The sequence below is a fragment of the Sinocyclocheilus anshuiensis genome, unplaced genomic scaffold (genome assembly GCF_001515605.1).
Source record: "Sinocyclocheilus anshuiensis isolate Anshui unplaced genomic scaffold, SAMN03320099.WGS_v1.1 scaffold1136, whole genome shotgun sequence".
Lineage (NCBI taxonomy): Eukaryota > Metazoa > Chordata > Actinopteri > Cypriniformes > Cyprinidae > Sinocyclocheilus > Sinocyclocheilus anshuiensis.
This window is the reverse complement of record NW_015548521.1, coordinates 1,330,119-1,348,189: the sequence shown is the minus strand read 5'-3', so window position 1 is coordinate 1,348,189 and position 18,071 is coordinate 1,330,119. Positions and strand designations below refer to the sequence as shown.

General features: G+C 37.2%; 1 protein-coding gene across 1 annotated transcript; it reads right to left on the bottom strand.

Annotated features, from left to right (window-relative positions):
* Positions 1-3,544: 3,544 nt before the first annotated feature.
* hira (histone cell cycle regulator a) lies at positions 3,545-17,627 on the bottom strand. The gene is made up of 23 exons (XM_016444750.1): positions 17,497-17,627; positions 16,931-16,993; positions 16,654-16,764; positions 16,266-16,356; positions 14,741-14,835; positions 14,547-14,642; positions 13,472-13,632; positions 13,151-13,318; positions 12,862-12,975; positions 10,980-11,050; positions 10,765-10,870; positions 8,931-9,146; positions 8,249-8,334; positions 7,980-8,156; positions 7,734-7,901; positions 7,466-7,649; positions 6,336-6,422; positions 5,920-6,068; positions 5,682-5,843; positions 5,421-5,479; positions 4,504-4,609; positions 4,291-4,413; positions 3,545-3,716 (listed from the first exon to the last, which is right to left on the bottom strand). Exons 1-23 carry the CDS (start codon positions 17,531-17,533, stop codon positions 3,545-3,547), a joined length of 2,802 nt encoding a protein of 933 aa, XP_016300236.1. The 5' UTR covers positions 17,534-17,627.
* Positions 17,628-18,071: the final 444 nt, after the last annotated feature.

The following is an 18,071-nucleotide window of genomic DNA, read 5'->3' as shown; positions in this document are numbered from 1 at the left end:
ATGTCAGAATTTTCCAAGCCTAGCAATTATTATAACAGTGGTGTAATTTCCCCCAAGACATGCCAGGAAAAGTTACCAATTTTTTTCTGTAAGTATATTTTATTTTTTATTGACTCACAGATTAGGATGTTAATCAAATAACTGATGTAACAGACATAATGAAAATGTAGAATTCGAAAATAAATATGCTATATGTATTTTAAATGTTAAAAAAGCATTCTTTCAAAGTCACTAATTGTTGTCAATAATGTATTAAAGCAACAAACCACTTCAGTGCCTTTGATAAATTTAGTTTATTTTGCACAAGAATAAAATAAATACAATAAAAACAAAATACAGCTTAATATGTTTGCCAAGCAGTGTTATAGAATTCAGCTGACATGCTGTTGTGCATGTAGTTATATTGCTATAGTTTTATGCTTTTCAGAACTTTTACAATTATAATATGATAGTTAAGATCATATAAAATGTGAATGTGAAAAACTGAATGTGTGAAGTATTAATGTTCGTAGTCCTCCTCCCTCTAGGAAGTTGCAGCTCTCATCAGTAAGTCAAGGAGGACAGCGGGGCCAGAGGCCACAGTGTCATTGTTTGTGCCAGTCTGAGGGACGCTGTTAATATATTTTACTCTAAGCCTTTTCAACACCAGGATTTATATTGTATTAAAACCAGTTCTGACACACTGAGGTTGCTTCTCTCCCAGCTTCAACCTTGAGAGCAATGGCATTGTCCCTCTCTCACAGCTCTCTCGAGGGACAGACAAAACAGGACGTAGTAAGAGGAGTGAGAGGTGTAGGTGGACTGCCATCATGTGGCCCTGCTGCTCACTGCTTCTGCAGAGAGAGAGGAGAAACTGACCCACAGACGCTCACCTTACACTGCATGGTGGGTAATGCAGCGATGCTACCATATTTTACATTTAATCATTTAGCAGACGCTTTTATCCCAAGCGACTTACAAATGTGGACATTAGAAGCAATCAAAACAACAAAAGTCAAGTCACCTTTATTTATATAGCGCTTTATACAATACAGATTGTGTCAAAGCAGCTTTACAGTATTAAACAGGAAAATAGTGTGTCGAAAAAAAGGACGATAGTAAACGCTTTCTAGTTAAAGTCAGTTCGTCATTGACTCTGTGATGTCATCGTCCATCTCAGTATCTGTGCAGTCTAGTCGACAGTATTGACAGAAATTGTTAAATTAAGCAACAATATGTAAGTTCTGGTTAGTTTAATGCAGTACACGTAGCAAGGTTTTTTGTTTTTGTTTGTGCTTTTTTTTTTATATATATTTTATATTATAGAATATTTTAATTATAGTAATAGCTTTTTCATACTTTCAAGTTCATTTTAATTTTAGTTAAGTTTTAGTAATTTTATGTGCTTTTGTAAGTTTTTTTTTGTTTTTTATATATAATACTAAAACAACATGATGACACATACACATACATACATATACATATATATATGTATATGTGTGTGTGTGGTCAGTGTAAACATATACATTTGTGACCCTGGAGCACAAAAGCAGTCTTAAGTCGCTGGGGTATATTTGTAGCAATAGCCAACAATACATTGTATGGGTCAAAATTATCCATTTTTCTTTTATGCCAAAAAATCACTAGGATATTAAGTAAAGATCATGTTCCATGAAGATATTTTGTAAATTTCCTACCATAAATATATCAAAACTTAATTTTTGATTAGTAATATGCATTGCTAAGAACTTCATTTGGACAACTTTAAAGATGATTAGATTTTTAGATTTTTTTTTGCACCCTCAGATTCCAGATTTTCAAATAGTTGTATCTCAGCCAAATATTGTCCTATCCTAACAAACCATACATCAATGCAAAGCTTATTTATTCAGTTTCACAAAATTGACCCTTATGACTGGTTTTGTGGACCAGGGTCACATATATACATTTAAAGTATACATATATTTTTCAGTTTCCATTTTAGTTTCATTTTAGTAACTTTTTTTTTTATTCATTTCTATTTAGGTTTTATTTATTTTATTTCAATTTGATTAATTTAAGTATTTAGTAAATCGTAGTACTTAGTTAATTTCAGTTTATATGGATACATGTATTACTCTATATATATTTGATATATTTTAATGTATTTCATTCAAATATTTCATCACTGAATAATAAAGCGGTGTTGATTCAGTAACAGTATTCAGTAACTGATGGAGTTTATTCAGTGAAGGATCCATCAGACTAATTTAAACAGTACATCTTCAGAGTTTGTCAGTCAATCAGACTTAACAGTTTGTCCTGTTGGCTACATTGCGTGCAGCTCCTTAGGGCAAGATGTATTTTCTTGCTATTATTTCTTGATATACAACCTTTTTGTCTTATCACATTAGATTTGAACTGCAAAACATGACTTCTTTTGCCATGGTGCTGTAGATTCAGCAGCATGAAATAACTTTATCCCAGGGTAAAATATGAACCCTGTATCCATGTGAACCTATATATGCTAAACTATAAAGCTACCGAGCCACTGCTTCCATTATTACTGCTTCCAGGTAAATAGTTCTGTTTTCTGTTCCTCACTTCAAGATAAACTAGTTTTGCAGTTGGAGTCTAAATGATGAAGAATGAGAGTGGAATTCATAACTTCAAAACTCATTTTCCTGTGAGTGTTCAAATAGATTTAAGCAAAACCCTGTTCAGCTTCACTACAGTGTGCTGCTGTCATATCCATCAAATCTGTCGACAGGTTGAGATGGTAAAAGACTCGGGTCTCGACAGCTTCTCTGTGGTGAGATCTCCCGTGAGGTTTCCTCTCTGACAGATGGACCGTTCATTGACCTCCACTGTCTGTTTCTGCTAAAGACAGCGTGGCTCAAATGTCACCTGTCCATTCATAATTCATACAACTCAAATAAACAAACATCACATTTTAACTTAAATTGGATGGGCTTTTGTCACAAAGTAGTCTTTTCAGAGTGTTCTTGTCATGATAATTGATGGGTGACAAGTTGTTTTCCAAAAATAAGAACTTATTTGAGAACTACTGTCATACGTATATTGTCATCTCATGTCCAACAGACAGCCACATAGACGAGCAACACATTTTGAGGTGTCAGGTTTGAATATGTGCAAATGAAAATGTAAATATCAGCTTGTTAACACAAAGCATAAGTTCAAAAGATGTGGAAAGTATAGCCAGGAATCATACAAACTACTTTTATGGTGCTTTTTTCATTATTTTTAGAGGTCAGCAGCTCCAGTCCCCATTCACTTCTATTGAACAGAAACAGCTTGGACATTCTGCTAAACATCTCCTGTTGTGTTCCACACATGAAAGTCAAAGTTTGGAACCACATGAGGGTGAGTAAATCAGTGAACTTTTAAATAACCTGCACGGATACACACAGAGCTATTGAAAATCTGCTCCGATTAAGAAACAAACTCATCTTCGTCTTAGATGGCCTGAGGGTGAATACATTTTCAGCAAATTTATAGTTTTCGGGGAACTATTGCTTTACTTTTAATGGACCCTCTTGACTCTTGTTACCAGCTGACCACCTTCTCACTCACCCTCATTTACGAGGAAACGTGCGTAGATTAGAAGCCAGTGCCTGTACTCGCTTGCTGAGAGGAGGATGAGGGCGGAGGAGAGCTGCTTCTCCAGGAAGGCCAGAGTCATTCCCTGCTGCAAGTGGTGAGGAGTCGATGACAAGCGAGATGCCAACCGCCCCGCACTGACACAGACAAAAGAGAGACGGTTAAGGTCTGTTCACCCCCAATAACAATAAAGAGAACTATATTAGCATACACTGACGCAACACAAAAGACGACGCTTTGGAAGGTAACGGAAAAGTTGCTAGAAACCATTAAATTTCATAGTATGGAAAAAAAATACTGTGGGAGTCAATGGCTTGCAGCAACAGTCTGGTTATCTTTCAAAATATCGTTCATGCTCAGCAGAAGAAAGATGTTCATAAAGCTTTGGAACAAACACCCGCTGAGTGGCATTAAACAGCTTGAAAGATCAAAGACAATTTTGAATATAACTCCGACTGGATTCGTCTGAAAGAAGAAAGTCATATGCCTCGGGGGTGAGTAAAACGCAGCCTAATAATCATTTTTGGGTGAACTAACCCTTTAAATGTTCAAGCTCTTTAAATGAATAATTCCCACAATTCTGTTCTACTATGTTGTTATCATTATAGTTTTAGTGCGGACTTCCCTATTCTCATAAAATCAGTATTAAAGCTAATTCTAGTGATTGTGAATCAGAAAGCAGCATTAGCAAAGTACTAAAATGGCTGTTACCTTAGATTACGGCCCTGTGTTAGGGCCAGTGGCCCCATGGAGCCCAGAGCATCCTGAGCGGACACGCAATTGCGGAAGTCTGTGCACTGTACAAGAGAGTCCTGCTTATCTGCGATCAAATTCCTATTAGAGATGAAGAGAAAAGACAATCATAGCGGCCCTTGAACAGGTTCTGGTTGTTAAAACTTAACACATGGTTTGTGTTTCACTCACCAGGTCTCCAGCGACGAGTTAAAGCAGTATGTTTTTCCATTTGACAGCGACACCACAGCTACACCTTGCTGAGTCAAAAAAGACTGACTTACTGTGGCATCTGTGCCTGGAGTGAGAGAGAGATGAGGTATTATTAGATTTCAATTGATTTATGATAGTTCATTAGTCAAATTATTGCTACCCATCATTTTGCTCTTTTCATGTAATTCAGCAGTTTTGTGTACCGTACCGTAAGATTTTTAAATGCTTTTGAGAAGTCTCTTATTCTCACCAAAGCTGTGTTTATCTGACCAAAAACACAGTATAAAAAACAGAAACATTGTGAAATACTACTACAATTTAAAATATGTTTTCTATTTGAATTTATTTTAAATTGTAATTTATTCCTGTGATGCAAAGCTGAATTTTCAGCACTCAATACTCTTTCAGCGGTCTTCAGTGTCACATGATCCTTCAGAAATCATTCTGATATGCTAATTTTCTGCTCAAAGAACATTTATTCTTATCAATGTTGAAAACAGTTGTTGTGGAAACCGTGATACGCTTTTTCTATTTCCTGGATTCTTCGATGAATAGGAAGTTTAAAATAACAGCATTTATTTGAAATAGATATCTTTTGTAGCATTATAAATGTCTTCACTGTCACTTTTGATCAAACAATGTGTCCTTGCTAAATACACTAATGTGCCACTTGTAATTGCTTTTCCTCTGACTGAAAAGCATGAGCTTCAGCTCTTATTCAGTCTTAGTTTTTTTTAAATCATGTTATTGTTAACAAATGGCAGACAAAAATATTTTTCCAGCCCATGTAACAATAATATTTATGAACAGCAGAAATCAAGGGGGTGGAGTTTAGTGAAGAGTCAATTAATGAGGTCAACAAAGATATAAAAAGGAGGAAGAAAACAAAATCACACCTGATAAGATTGGATTCAGAGATTCATTTTTGACCAAAGCCGTCTGTTTCTGAACATCCCTGCCGAAAAAAAAAAAAGACAATACCAGCCATTTAATGTCAGATCTAGATCTTTCAGAATTGATGTAAATAATCACTAGCCTGTAAAAAAAGCCACAAATCAACCTGACTCCTGTTACAAATACAGCCACGTTTTTAGCATCAGTCAACAAATGACTTGTCTGGACTTTTCTATTGAGAAACCGAGAGGAAGGGTCAATACCAGACAGACAGCATGGCTGATGCGGTCAGCGCCATGACAAAGTGTCCCGAGCAATGAAGTGCTGACATGGGGACGGGCAGAATGATGGATGGAATCAGTCTCCGTCCACACGCAGTGAAGACAGAGAGTGTGCGGTCCTCACAAGCTACAGCAACAACATTGCTATGAAAAAAAGAAAGCAAGTTACTTTTACTCAAGATATTGACATCAGGCATAAACCAGTGTGTTGTGTGCTCACCTGCTGCCAGCTGCGATGATGATGCGACTGGGCAGCAGCACGTCCCACTCTCGCCCCTCTCTGCTCCATTTGAGCTGACTGAGACGAGATCCAGACACCACAGAGACCTCGTTCTCCACCTCCAGATACGTGACTCCATCTGTGCTCACCTAATCGCAGGTTAAAAACCCCATTTAATCAAACTGAACGTTTCGTAGATTTCAGTCCTTGTTTTTATTGTTAGCTGATTTAGATCCTGGGTCATTAACCAGGCTGTTTTTTCCTCCAGCAGTGATATTGAGTCTATGTCTGAATTGCATTTAACACTCTTACAGACATAGTACTTGAGCTTCCTGATTACACATTATGATCTGCCGAGAGCGTTAATTGCATAGACAGGACTGATGTATTGGGTGTAGAGAGTTTTTGTGCCATACCTGAGTGCTGAATGATTTCTGTATGGATGGGGTAGGAAGTTTTAACACCGCTATAGGTGTTGTTAATCGAGACGGCTCGACTGGAGTCTACAAGAGAAAAGACCAATCAATCACATGGGTTCTAATGAAGGACCCTCAGGGTCTCATATGTGCCTTGGTCATGAAGTTAATGGAATAAAAGATATAGGGATTATAATATAGAAGCCATAGTCAACTAATGTAGATTTTTTTTCTTATATTTCGGATATGTATTAAAAAAAGTTGTATGTATGTATATATATTCATTTGGACAACTTTAAAGGCGATTTTCTCAATATTTTGATTTTTTTGCACCCTCAGATTCCAGATTTTCAAATAGTTGTATCTTGGCCAAATTTATTCAGATTTCAGATTATGTATAAATCTCAATTTCAAAAAATTGACACTTAAGACCAGGGTCCAGGTCCAGGGTCACATATACACATTTATACACTACTGTTCACAAGTTTGGGGTCAGTATGTTTTCTGTTAAAAGAAGGATGCATTCAATTGATCAGAAATGACAATAGGACATTTATATTTCAAATAAATGAGTATAAATCTATTGAACTTTCGATTCATGAAAGAATCCTGAAAAAAAAAAAACTGTTTCCACAAAGATATTAAGCAGCACAACTGCTGCAAAACAACTGCTTTCCAAACTGACAATAAGTCTTTAAGCAGCAAATCAGCATATCAGAATGATTTCTGAGGGATCATGTGACACTGAAGACTAGAGTACTGATGCTGAAAATTCAGCTTTGCCTTCACAGAAATAAATTACTTTTTAAAATAGAAAAATGCTTCTACTGTATTTTTGATAGATAAATAAATGCAGCCTTGGTAAGCATAAGACACTTCTTTCAAAAACATAAAAAAAAAGAAAATAAAATAAAATCTTACAGACCTCAAACTGTTGAATAGTAGTCTATAATATGTATAAAAATCCATATTAAAATATTTATATACTTTCAGAATTTTTAGTAGCATTGTTTTATTTTACATGCTTACAGCATGCTGTGCTTTAGCGTTTACACAGTAAAACCCCCTTCAGAAAAGGCCCCATCCGTCGATTTTGAGATCCAGGCATCTTTCGAAAGAAGAAATGTCACCTGTGGGAAGGGCATCGTTTTGGCATCTTTCCTCGGCCTTCCCTTCTTCCTCTTCTCTACCACCTCTGCTCCCTCCATCTCTCCCTTCCTCTTGGCAATAGATTTCACCATGATCTTGTCCTCACTGTCGCTGCTGGTCTCATCTTTTCCTTTCGGCTCCTTCACAGAGCTGCTGTCTTTTACCCTGAGACAGAACCACAAAACAACTTCAGTTTGTTTTTAAGTTCAGTTTAGAAGAACACACCGGTTATCATGCAGACTTTATTACCTGTCAAGTGGGGTGATGCCTATAGTGAGGGGTACACTAGTGACCCCTGGCATGGCCTTTGACCTTTCGGTAAATCGCGAATCCAGCGCTTTCATGGGCTCGATCTTGGAGGCAGATGTCAACAGCAGATTCGATTTCATCCCGATCGAGTTCACAGCTGCAGTTCCACTACAAGAGAGACCAGAGAAAGAAAAAGTATTGGTTGAGAGAGAGGGGAAATGGGACTTTGCATACATGTACACTTACCTGTCCTTGTTGTCTTCCGCAGTTTTGTTGGGAGAGGTGGTGGTGGGGTCATGTGAGGGTCGCAAGCCAAGCGAGTTGGCCGTACTAGAATCCGAAGAGATCTGAGGGGTGAGCTGAGTCGATGCAGACGACCCCGGCAAGATTGGGACGCTGTTGAACAACGCTGGTAAGAAGTCCCTGGGTAAAAGAAAGAGACATTCAGACACCGAGCGTATGCTGTGGTATAGGTGAGTGATCATTTTAGACGTGTTCTTGTGCGCGTTCGTTACGCCGTGTCGAGCTGTGCGATGCAGAGAGGTGTGATTCTTCTCCTCCCATCTGCGGTTCTGGTCTCCACCTGCTTCTTTAAGAGGTTCTGCCCAATCCAAAAAAAAAAAAAAGCCATTTGTTAATAACTGCAGTCCTGCAAACATGATGTTTGAGGATGAAAGTGTTCGGATAAATCTTCACAAACTACAATGCTACGACCATCATGGTATTAAATGATAAATAAATATACAGATTCATACACAGACAGAGAGACAGGCAGATGTGCATGCAAATTGTATGCAAATTATTTAATATCACACACCCACACATTATGTATTTGCATGTAATATGCATGTAAACTATTACAATTTTACATAACCACTCATTAGAAGTATTTCATTTAGTCCCAGAAAGTACTTGGACACTTTTAGAATCTTAAGTCACACATAAAATATATCAATTTGATATATTCAGATACCTAAATCTCAAACCATCTGCAAACAAATTTTGCTAGACGTGGTTTGGATTTTAAATATTTGACAGAGCAGGAAACTATATTTTGTAAACTTGCAAGCCAGCCATGGCTGGAGGTGGAAATACTAGTAAGCAATCATTACTTACCACATCATCATTCAGCATATCCATTTTAATAATTTTAAAATAGCACTGCTGTGTGTATGGTTACATATTCTTTCTTCTGACCTTTCTGATGTCCTCCAGGGACTCTCCGTTGAGCACATTGGTGAGTTTGGGTGTCTGGTTCTCAGGACCGATTCCCTGGGCTTCATTGGGGTTCTGGTTCCCCTGCCGCTCCTGCTGATACTTCAGCATTTCTGGGTTCTCAATGATTGTGCTGGAAAGTTGGGACTCCATCGTGATGGCCAGACTCTTTCCATAGATGTTCTGATGAATAGCATTCTACAGAAAGATATACAGAAATCTTATTTTGGAGACTCGAGTCTTTCCGCCACCTTGTTAGTTTGTGTGTGCTAAATAACTAACCAAAAGTAGCAAAGCTATTAAGCCATTTACATTCTTCAGAAGCGTGACTGTAGCTCAGCTGTTTTCAAAACAGTTTGGCTTTTCCTGTAACAAGCGATTTTTTTTTTAAATGCTGCATGGCTGTTTTTGTCACACTGCATTAAGCAGGCAAAGGCAATTAGCAAACACTCTCCCACAATGTCTTGTGCATCTCTTTAAGTAGGACTGGAAGCTTTGATTTAGTGTAACATTCTGAATGAACTAGAGATGTTCATTTTAACCGTTTAACCGGTTAACCGACCGTAAGAATTTTGACCGATTAATACAATCAGTTAAATGGTTTAAAAGTCATTTAATTTATTTTTTCAGTAATTTATCAAAATATTTAAAAAGGTTTGCTGCATGGTTAAAATACGCTATGCGTATAAAAACAAATGTTTTTTAGGGGGAAAAAACATAAGTCGCATTTTATTATTTCATTCAGAAATTGGCCTAATTCCGATGCGAAATGTTTACAAACATTATAATAAACACTGTAAACATATCTAGGCTATTTTAGTTCCCCTCACTCCACAACAAATCCTTTCAATTAACAGTATTTAGAAAAGAACAAGAATTAAAAATATAAGAAGCTATAGCAATATAAACGACAAGCCAAAACGAATTCATTAAGGCTAAAACAAAACCCAAAAACGTTGGGTCTCTCATTCCACACAAAATCAAATGTTTCCGTATTCGCGATGTATTTGAATGGCAAATTATTATTTATTATGTAGCCTACTTCACTCGCGTTCCAATATCCACATAAAACAAAATGTTTTGCATAACATCACGGCGGTGCGGTGATAACACAACGGCACAGATTTTACTACATTTTTTTAAAACACTACAGTTTAATCTTTGTGCTTTTGTAAAATAATCCTAAAGAAAAATAGGATGCCACTTGTTTCCTTTCGCACAGCACAAAAATGAACCGAAACTCTGCATACTAGGCTACTTGTTGCAGTTTTTCTTTCATTTTCTTAATTTATTAAGTAAAAATATGTTTCTCGTATAGGCCTATTTATTCGTTATATATATATATATATATATATAGCCTAGCTTTATGATGTTTTTCTCCGCTCGCAGAAGCGCTGCAGGTGCATGATGTGATATGATGACCATGTGAATCCTCATGTTCTGTTGTTTGCTGCTTTTTGCGCATGTAAAGTTAATCCCCGGGAAAGAAATGTTAGTATTTTTAACGGGTCACAGCCACTTATACTTTCTAATTTAATTCAATTCTAATTTAAAATAATCTTGTCGGTTAACGGTTAACGAGCATCGGTTAGGAAAAATAACCGAAATGAACATCCCTAGAATGAACCAATTTTCTTGTGTCAACAAATGGTTCAAAGAAACAATTAATTTATTATTAAATAAATAGATAAATACTACTTCACTAAATGTGTACAACTTAAGTGAGATTCCAGTTTTTCAATTATACAACTGAAAAGTTATTGTTGCCTTAAATACTTAAATAACGTTGACACTGGTGTGTGCACATTTTCTCCACCTTTTCCTCTTCATTCAAGGGATCTCCCAGTTCATCCTGTGAGAAATCCAAGAAAGCCACAGTGCCATCCATGGAGCACACCAGGAGTCCCAGCCCATTGAGTGTCCTGAGAGATACAATCCGTTCACAATACTCTCACGCATGTAAGTCTTCACCCCACCACATTGTCTATGATGCTTTATAAAACTTGGAAAATAGAAAAGCTGTTTTCTTACCATGTAATATCCATAATGGATTTATCAAAGAGGTCATGGATGACCACCAGTGGGCGCTTGAGTGAGGTGAGCTGAAAAACAAGAGCAGGATAACTGAAGGTGCGTCATCTTAACGTTCAGAAATCGTACCCTTACACTGCATGAATATGTGCCATTCTTTAAATACTGGGTAAAACAGAATAAGAACACAACATATTTAGTTCTTAAACAGCTTTTTGGAGCTTTGAACCAATAAGGTTTCACTGTGGGAGGCACTACATGCCAAAACATATTGCCATGGTTGCAGCTGGTAAGGACAAAAACTCGTTAACATGGACAAGATGTGATTTTTCGCTTTATCCTGTCAGTTTTCTGTTTTATATTGAACATTAAACAATATTTTTAAGCAGAGCATAATAGGGCTGGGTTTTGACACAAATTTCACGATTTGATTCTCATTCACAAACTTGCGATTCGATTCGATTCAATATCGATTATTTTGAATATATATCAGCTACAGTACATGCCAAATTTCCTCAAGGAAAAACAATCTCTCAACCAATGCTGTAAAATATACATGAGAGTCAGTTGGTACTACATTACTATAATATTGAAGGTTAAAACTGACTGATTTCTTAAAATTTCACTTAATGAAGTTTTTAAAATAATAAAGTTACAATTACATAATATTTCTACTTCAATTTGTTTTTTGGTTTTTAATATAAACATAATGGTGGCTGTCATAAAATCTTGATGGATTTATTCAAACATAAATTAAACACGAAGAACAGTAAAATGTATAATGAATATGTTATATGGTGCATATATTTAGCAAAATGCCCCTCTCTACAGTTTATTTTTCTGATTAATGAGTTAATGGTCACCAAATATGTTTTTCTGAGGTAAATGTGACGTTACGTGACAAGACGTTATATTGACGTCTTTGCGCGGCTGAAACACTTATTGAGAGCTTACATGAGACAGGATACGGATTGTAAAGTTGTACTCTTTCTTTTAACTTACCTTCGGATGTTTAGTCATGTTTATTTTGTGCTGAAACTGGTATTAATGTGGAGGAGATGATTAGTTCACGTGCGCCTCGCGCTGCTGCGTCTGTTGAACTGAGGCGCTACAACGATCTGTCACTCCGCATTAAACAGCGCCAAAACGGTATTTATTGTTTGAATAATGCAATACAATGGACAGAATTTGAAATCTGATACTGTTTCATATGAGAAGTACCAAAGCACAATGCTTATTGTGATTTATTGCATGGGAGGTGCCCTTCAACGTTCCGTCCATTAACTGAAAACAGGCTAGACTAATCGATTCTCGGGATTTAAGAATCGATATTGTTCCGTAAAAATGATAATCGATTAATATCAAGATATCGATATTTTTTACCCAGCCCTAGAGCATAACCACAACATTTTTCAAACTACCATTCAAACGTTTGAGGTCAGTAAGATTGTTTTGAATGAAAATAATACTCTTATTCAGAAAGGATTGATCAAAAGTGACAGTAAAGACTTTTAGATTGTTACAAAAGTTATTTGTTTCAAATAAATGCTTTTCCTTTGAAAGTTCTATTCATCAAAGAACTGTGAGAAAAAAAAACAGTGTTTTCAACACTGATAATAAGTAATGTTTTTTATCACCAAATCAGCATATTACAACGATTTCTGAAGGAACGTGACACCGAAGACGAAACTAATGGTTACTTAAAATTCAGCTTAGCAGTTATGTTAAATTGTAAATTGAGATTTTATTAGTGTCCCTTGATTTTGCACAAATTTATAATTTAATTTTAAATAGAATTTGTTTTTTTTGTAGTGGGGCCAAACCAATCTGCAAAAATAGAAAACAAGGCTAAAATAAGGGGTGATATTGAGAAGTCTCATACCCATACAGAGAGTGAGCGGTCCTTACTACCCACAGCACAGCAGCAGTACGGACAGCTGGGTTTGGGTGTACTACCATTCTTCTGTTTCTTCTTAAAGATCTTAGGATTGAACTTCTGCAAAGAGATGGAAAAGAATTAATAAAGCACTCAATAAGAAACACAAATCAAATTCTAGAGCTTAGCCCATTTTAAAAATCATGATTTCATCGAAACACTGCAGTACAAACTATGACGGATATTTCAATGTATGCTTTTCTGTGAAATATTACAGATTTGAAACAACACTAACCACCACAGTAACAGCTTTTCGATGACCCACAAAGTCCATGTTGGTCTTCCAGCCGTCGCGTTCGATGATCTGAGCTGTGGGCCCAGAATTATTCATGGCATGAGCTGAAACTAGGTACTGACCATCTGGAGACCAGCTCAGCCTCAGGACGTGTGTAGTGCCGCCACACTGAATCAAAGCAAGAGAGAAGAGGAGGAAAAAAAAGAGAGAATACAGGGTCACGGGCATGTAAACAACTCAAAAAAGAAACAACTAAACAAAAGAGTAAATACAAGTCCAAACCGCCATTTCTGGCCAACAGTTTCAACTCTGAAGTCTTACTTCACTGAAGGGTTTGGTGATGTTTGTCTCCAGCTGCCAGTCCATGGTCCTCCAGACCTTCAGGCTACGGTCATCAGCCTGGGAAGCGATGTACTTTCCAACAGGGTCCCACGTCAGGCCTTTCACCAGCCCTGTGTGTCCCTTTAAAGTCATCACAATCTCTGTGGCATACACATACAAAATGCAGCATTTGAAGCGTTGATTCAGAACTGAATTTATTGATACAGAAGCCAAACCTTTATAAAATTCCCTGATGAAGCTTTTCTAGATACTATGGTGGCCATTAAAGTATTTGGGCACTTAAAGGAACACTCCACTATTTTTGAAAATAGGCTCATTTTCCAACTCCCCTAGAGTTAAACAGTTGAGTTTTACTGTTTTCGAATCCATTCAGCCGATCTCCGGGTCTGGCGGTAGCACTTTTAGCTTAGCTTAGCATAGATCATTGAATCTGATTAGACCGTTAGCATCGCTCAAAAATGACCAAAGAGTTTCTATATTTTTCCTATTTAAAACTTGACTCTTCTGTAGTTACATCGTGTACTAAGACCGACGGAAAATGAAAAGTTGCGATTTTCTAGGCCGATATGGCTAGGAACTATACTCTCATTCCGGCGTAATAATCAAGGAACTTTGCTGCCGTACCATGGGTGCAGCAGGCGCAATGATATTACGCAGCGCCTGAAAATAGTCCCCAGCTAGGTAACTTCCAACGGAAGGCTCGAAGGCTTCTGTGCAAGCAGGTGGTCACGTTGGTTATGTTGGCGAATGCTAAGCTAAGCTAAAAGTGCTACCACCAGATCCGGAGATCGGCTGAATGGATTCGAAAACGGTAGAACTCAACTGTTTACAGTAACTCTAGGGGAGTTGGAAAATTAGCCTATTTTCAAAAATAGTGGAGTGTTCCTTTAAGCCACACTTAATGACATTGCATTACAAATATTAGGGATGCAACGATTCACTCAGCTCATGATACAATATGATATACAATATATATGGAATAACATCCCTACCAAATATATCAAAACAAGCAATATCGCTGGACTTTTTCCTCAAATCTAAATGGACTTTTTACCTGGAAATTTTCGAGCGTTCCATATAACGATGGTGTTATCCACACTGCAGGATGCGAGCCAGACATCATGAGGTGACCAGGCGACATCCATTACATCTGAATCAGATTTATAGAGAACACCACATGTGCTTCACACAATGGCAAAACTGAAGACAATATCCAGCATCTCCATGAGCAGCGTTTTTCCCCCTCACCTCCCGTGTGGTTCCTCAGAATCATGACGCACCTCCACTGTTCCACATTAGCCAGTTTACTGCTGGACCCAAACACTGTGCTTGGACCTATGAAACTGCACAACAAAAGAAATACCACATAATGCCTCAAAGGCCTGCGCTCGGATGCATGTGTGGAATCAGTTTGTGTCTTATAAACAAAAAAAGGCAACAATCTGCGTAGGGGAAAAAGTAAGGTAATAATAAGCAATGCATTTGCACAAGTGGCATCTAGGTCATTCCGTCAACTGGTACACAGACTTAAAAATCAATTTTTAGCATCACATCCTTACTTTTAAACATAAATATTCAAAAAGTATGAAAATATTATAACTGTAGCATCTTAAAAGCGTTATGTTTAAAAAATAAAGTTTAAATTGTTGGACAAAGCTAAATGTTCTTTTTGACATATGTGACCCTGGACCACAAAACCTTGTCTTAAAGGCACAATATGTAATTTTTGCAGCTAGAGGGCACATATTCAAAATAAACAAATAGATAAAGGCGAGTTCATGGGAAATCATGGGAGTTGTCATCTTCTTCCCCCACAGAAAGCCGTCGAAGTGAAACGAGGCTCTGAACGAGCGTGACACACGGCTCGAAAGCAGCGGAGCTTTTATTATGCCACAGTTGAGCGCTTCCGCTCCTTCCGGTCGTGCGTATGTGGGGTAAAGCAGCGCTGTTTTATCATACTAGATACATTTGAAAGTTCTGTTATAATGCTACTCTGTGCGGTCGTCACCGGTCTATTAAAACGCACAACATATTAAAGCGTCTTTGGCGTTTCCATGTTTTCTACAAAACAAAATCGAGGGGTTATGGCGTCATTGGCAGGCGACACAATGACACTATGGACACGCTCCGTGTCACTAGTTAAAATTGCTTATTTCTCTGGATTTAAACATTCTTCGAGACATTTGCGATAGTGTAAGTACATAAGTCAGCAAAATATATAACACTGTTCTAGTGGTTTTTGGATATTTTAATAAAAAAATCTTACATATTGTGCCTTTAAGTTGCTTGGGTATGTTTGTAGCAATAGCCAAAAAAAAAACTATGTATGGGTCAAAATTATGGATTTTTCTTTTATGCCAAAAATCATGAGGATATTAAGTAAAGATCATGTTCCATGAAGATATTTTGTAAATTTCCTACCGTAAATATATCAAAACTTAATTTTTGATTAGTAATATGCATTGCTAAGAAATTCATTTGGACAACTTTAAAGGCGATTTTCTCAATATTTAGATTTTTTTGCACCCTCAGATTCCAGATTTTCAAATAGTTGTATCTCGGCCAAATATTGTCCTCTAATCCTAACAAACCATACATCAATGGAAAGCTGATTTATTCAGCGTTCAGGTGATGTATAAATCTCAATTTTAAAAAACTGACCCTTATGACTGGTTTTGTGGTCCAGGGTCACATATTTGTGTTTAACTGTTCATCATTTGTGTGCATGAAGAGAGAAATTAAGAGATACAAAGCATGGGTCCGTTTTACTCACGCAGCTCTCTTCCACACCATGACCAGTTTGTCGTCTCCTCCTGATGCCAGGTATAAGCCATTATTTGACCAGCGCACGCAATTCACACATGCTGAAATGCACAAAGTTACATAAAACATTTAATTAGATACTGAATATTCATTGGTGTCACACATTTCGTCTCACATTCTGTCAGTGCAGTTCATATCCAAAGGAGTTTAAAATACATTTAAGTGGAAAAACAATCTAGACACGTCTCGGAATTCTTCTTTGGATTGTTGGGAGCAAAATACGTGGTATAAATGCAACAAAATCAAGTATTAAGAGAACAATAACCGACAACATTTTTTCTTTATTCATATATTTAAATTTTTAACACAGAGATAAAAAATAAAGTATCAATTGATACCTAAGTGATTGTCCATCTGACAAAGCAATTTGGGAATATTCTCGTTCCTCTCATCTTCCTCTCGAAGAACCGGGGCCATATTCCAAATGACCACTTTCCCAGAGTCCTCACCTGTCAATCCACATTGAAAACATTAGCTCCCAATAACAAATGATCTGTCTCTAAATTAGGATGGAAATCAAACTACCTTCTACAAACTAAGCTTATCTGAAAGCTATACTATATAGTCAGGAAAAGAATGACAGAAGAAGAGATGTTAGAGGGTTCAGATTTTCACCTTGGCCACCTGTAGCAAACTTAGTTCCATCTGGATGGATGTCAACTGAGAATATTGGTTTACCTGAAACAAAAACCCATGACACAAAAACAGTTTGAAAACAGCTCGAGCATGGTCTGGAAAAAAATATCCAATTATAGCAAACAAGAAAAGGACACAATGCATAAAATGTACGATTCCAAAGCAGGTTAAATGAAATGCAAATAAGGCCACATATATAAACAAAGTCACAAGTTACATTTAATCTGTTAATTATAGCCAGATCATTTCTTAAATCACACAATTGACTCTTAATTGTATCTATGCAATAACACTGTCATCAGCTCCAGCTTCATCAACTCGTGTCAGAGGTCTGCCTGCCTTTTGGCAACTTGCAAAATGGGTGGTGTGCACATCATATATTCATGGGTGGCTTCTTAAAAACCAGCCAAGCTAAAAAAACAGCCGGTTACTATGATCCTTACAGTGCTAAAACGAGCAGAAGAGTAGCCGATCGTAAGAACAGTCCTGCAGAAGAGACCCGATCCGTCTCTCTACATAACAAAAGCGCAGACTGCTGCTCTCACCATTGTGATTGACCCAACTCGGCTTCAAGAGCTTCATGTTCACGCTGATCAATTATAAAACCGGCGTTTGCAAGCCGCGATCTCCCTCTGCGCTCCCGAGGAGAATCGTTCCCAGCGCCGTTTAAGTGCCGCCACTCTGTGAGCGTGAAGCTGCAGCAACTGAAATCACGCCGGAAGTTCGCCGTCTTCTTCGAAGTTCCCTTGGAAACAAAGAATCAACTTGAGTGTTCCTTATTTACGTTATTTCATTTGATTTACGAATGAGGAAATCACACACACAAGCGACTAAATAAGCTAATAATGTTAATAATGCAGAGCTACACTACATAATTTCAGACTGAGGTCAATAACAATAAAGGACCACGATATTACCATGTTTTGGATACTTAGCATAGTAATTATATTGCTATGTAGTCTATATTAAATAACATTTTGTGTTGAGATTTAATGCGTAAAAGAATTTTACTTCACAAAATGCTGTAACTAGTGAAAAGTTGAAAACAGACTATTTTCAAAGAAGCCAATTAGATCTATCTAATTATCTATCTATCTATCTATCTATCTATCTATCTATC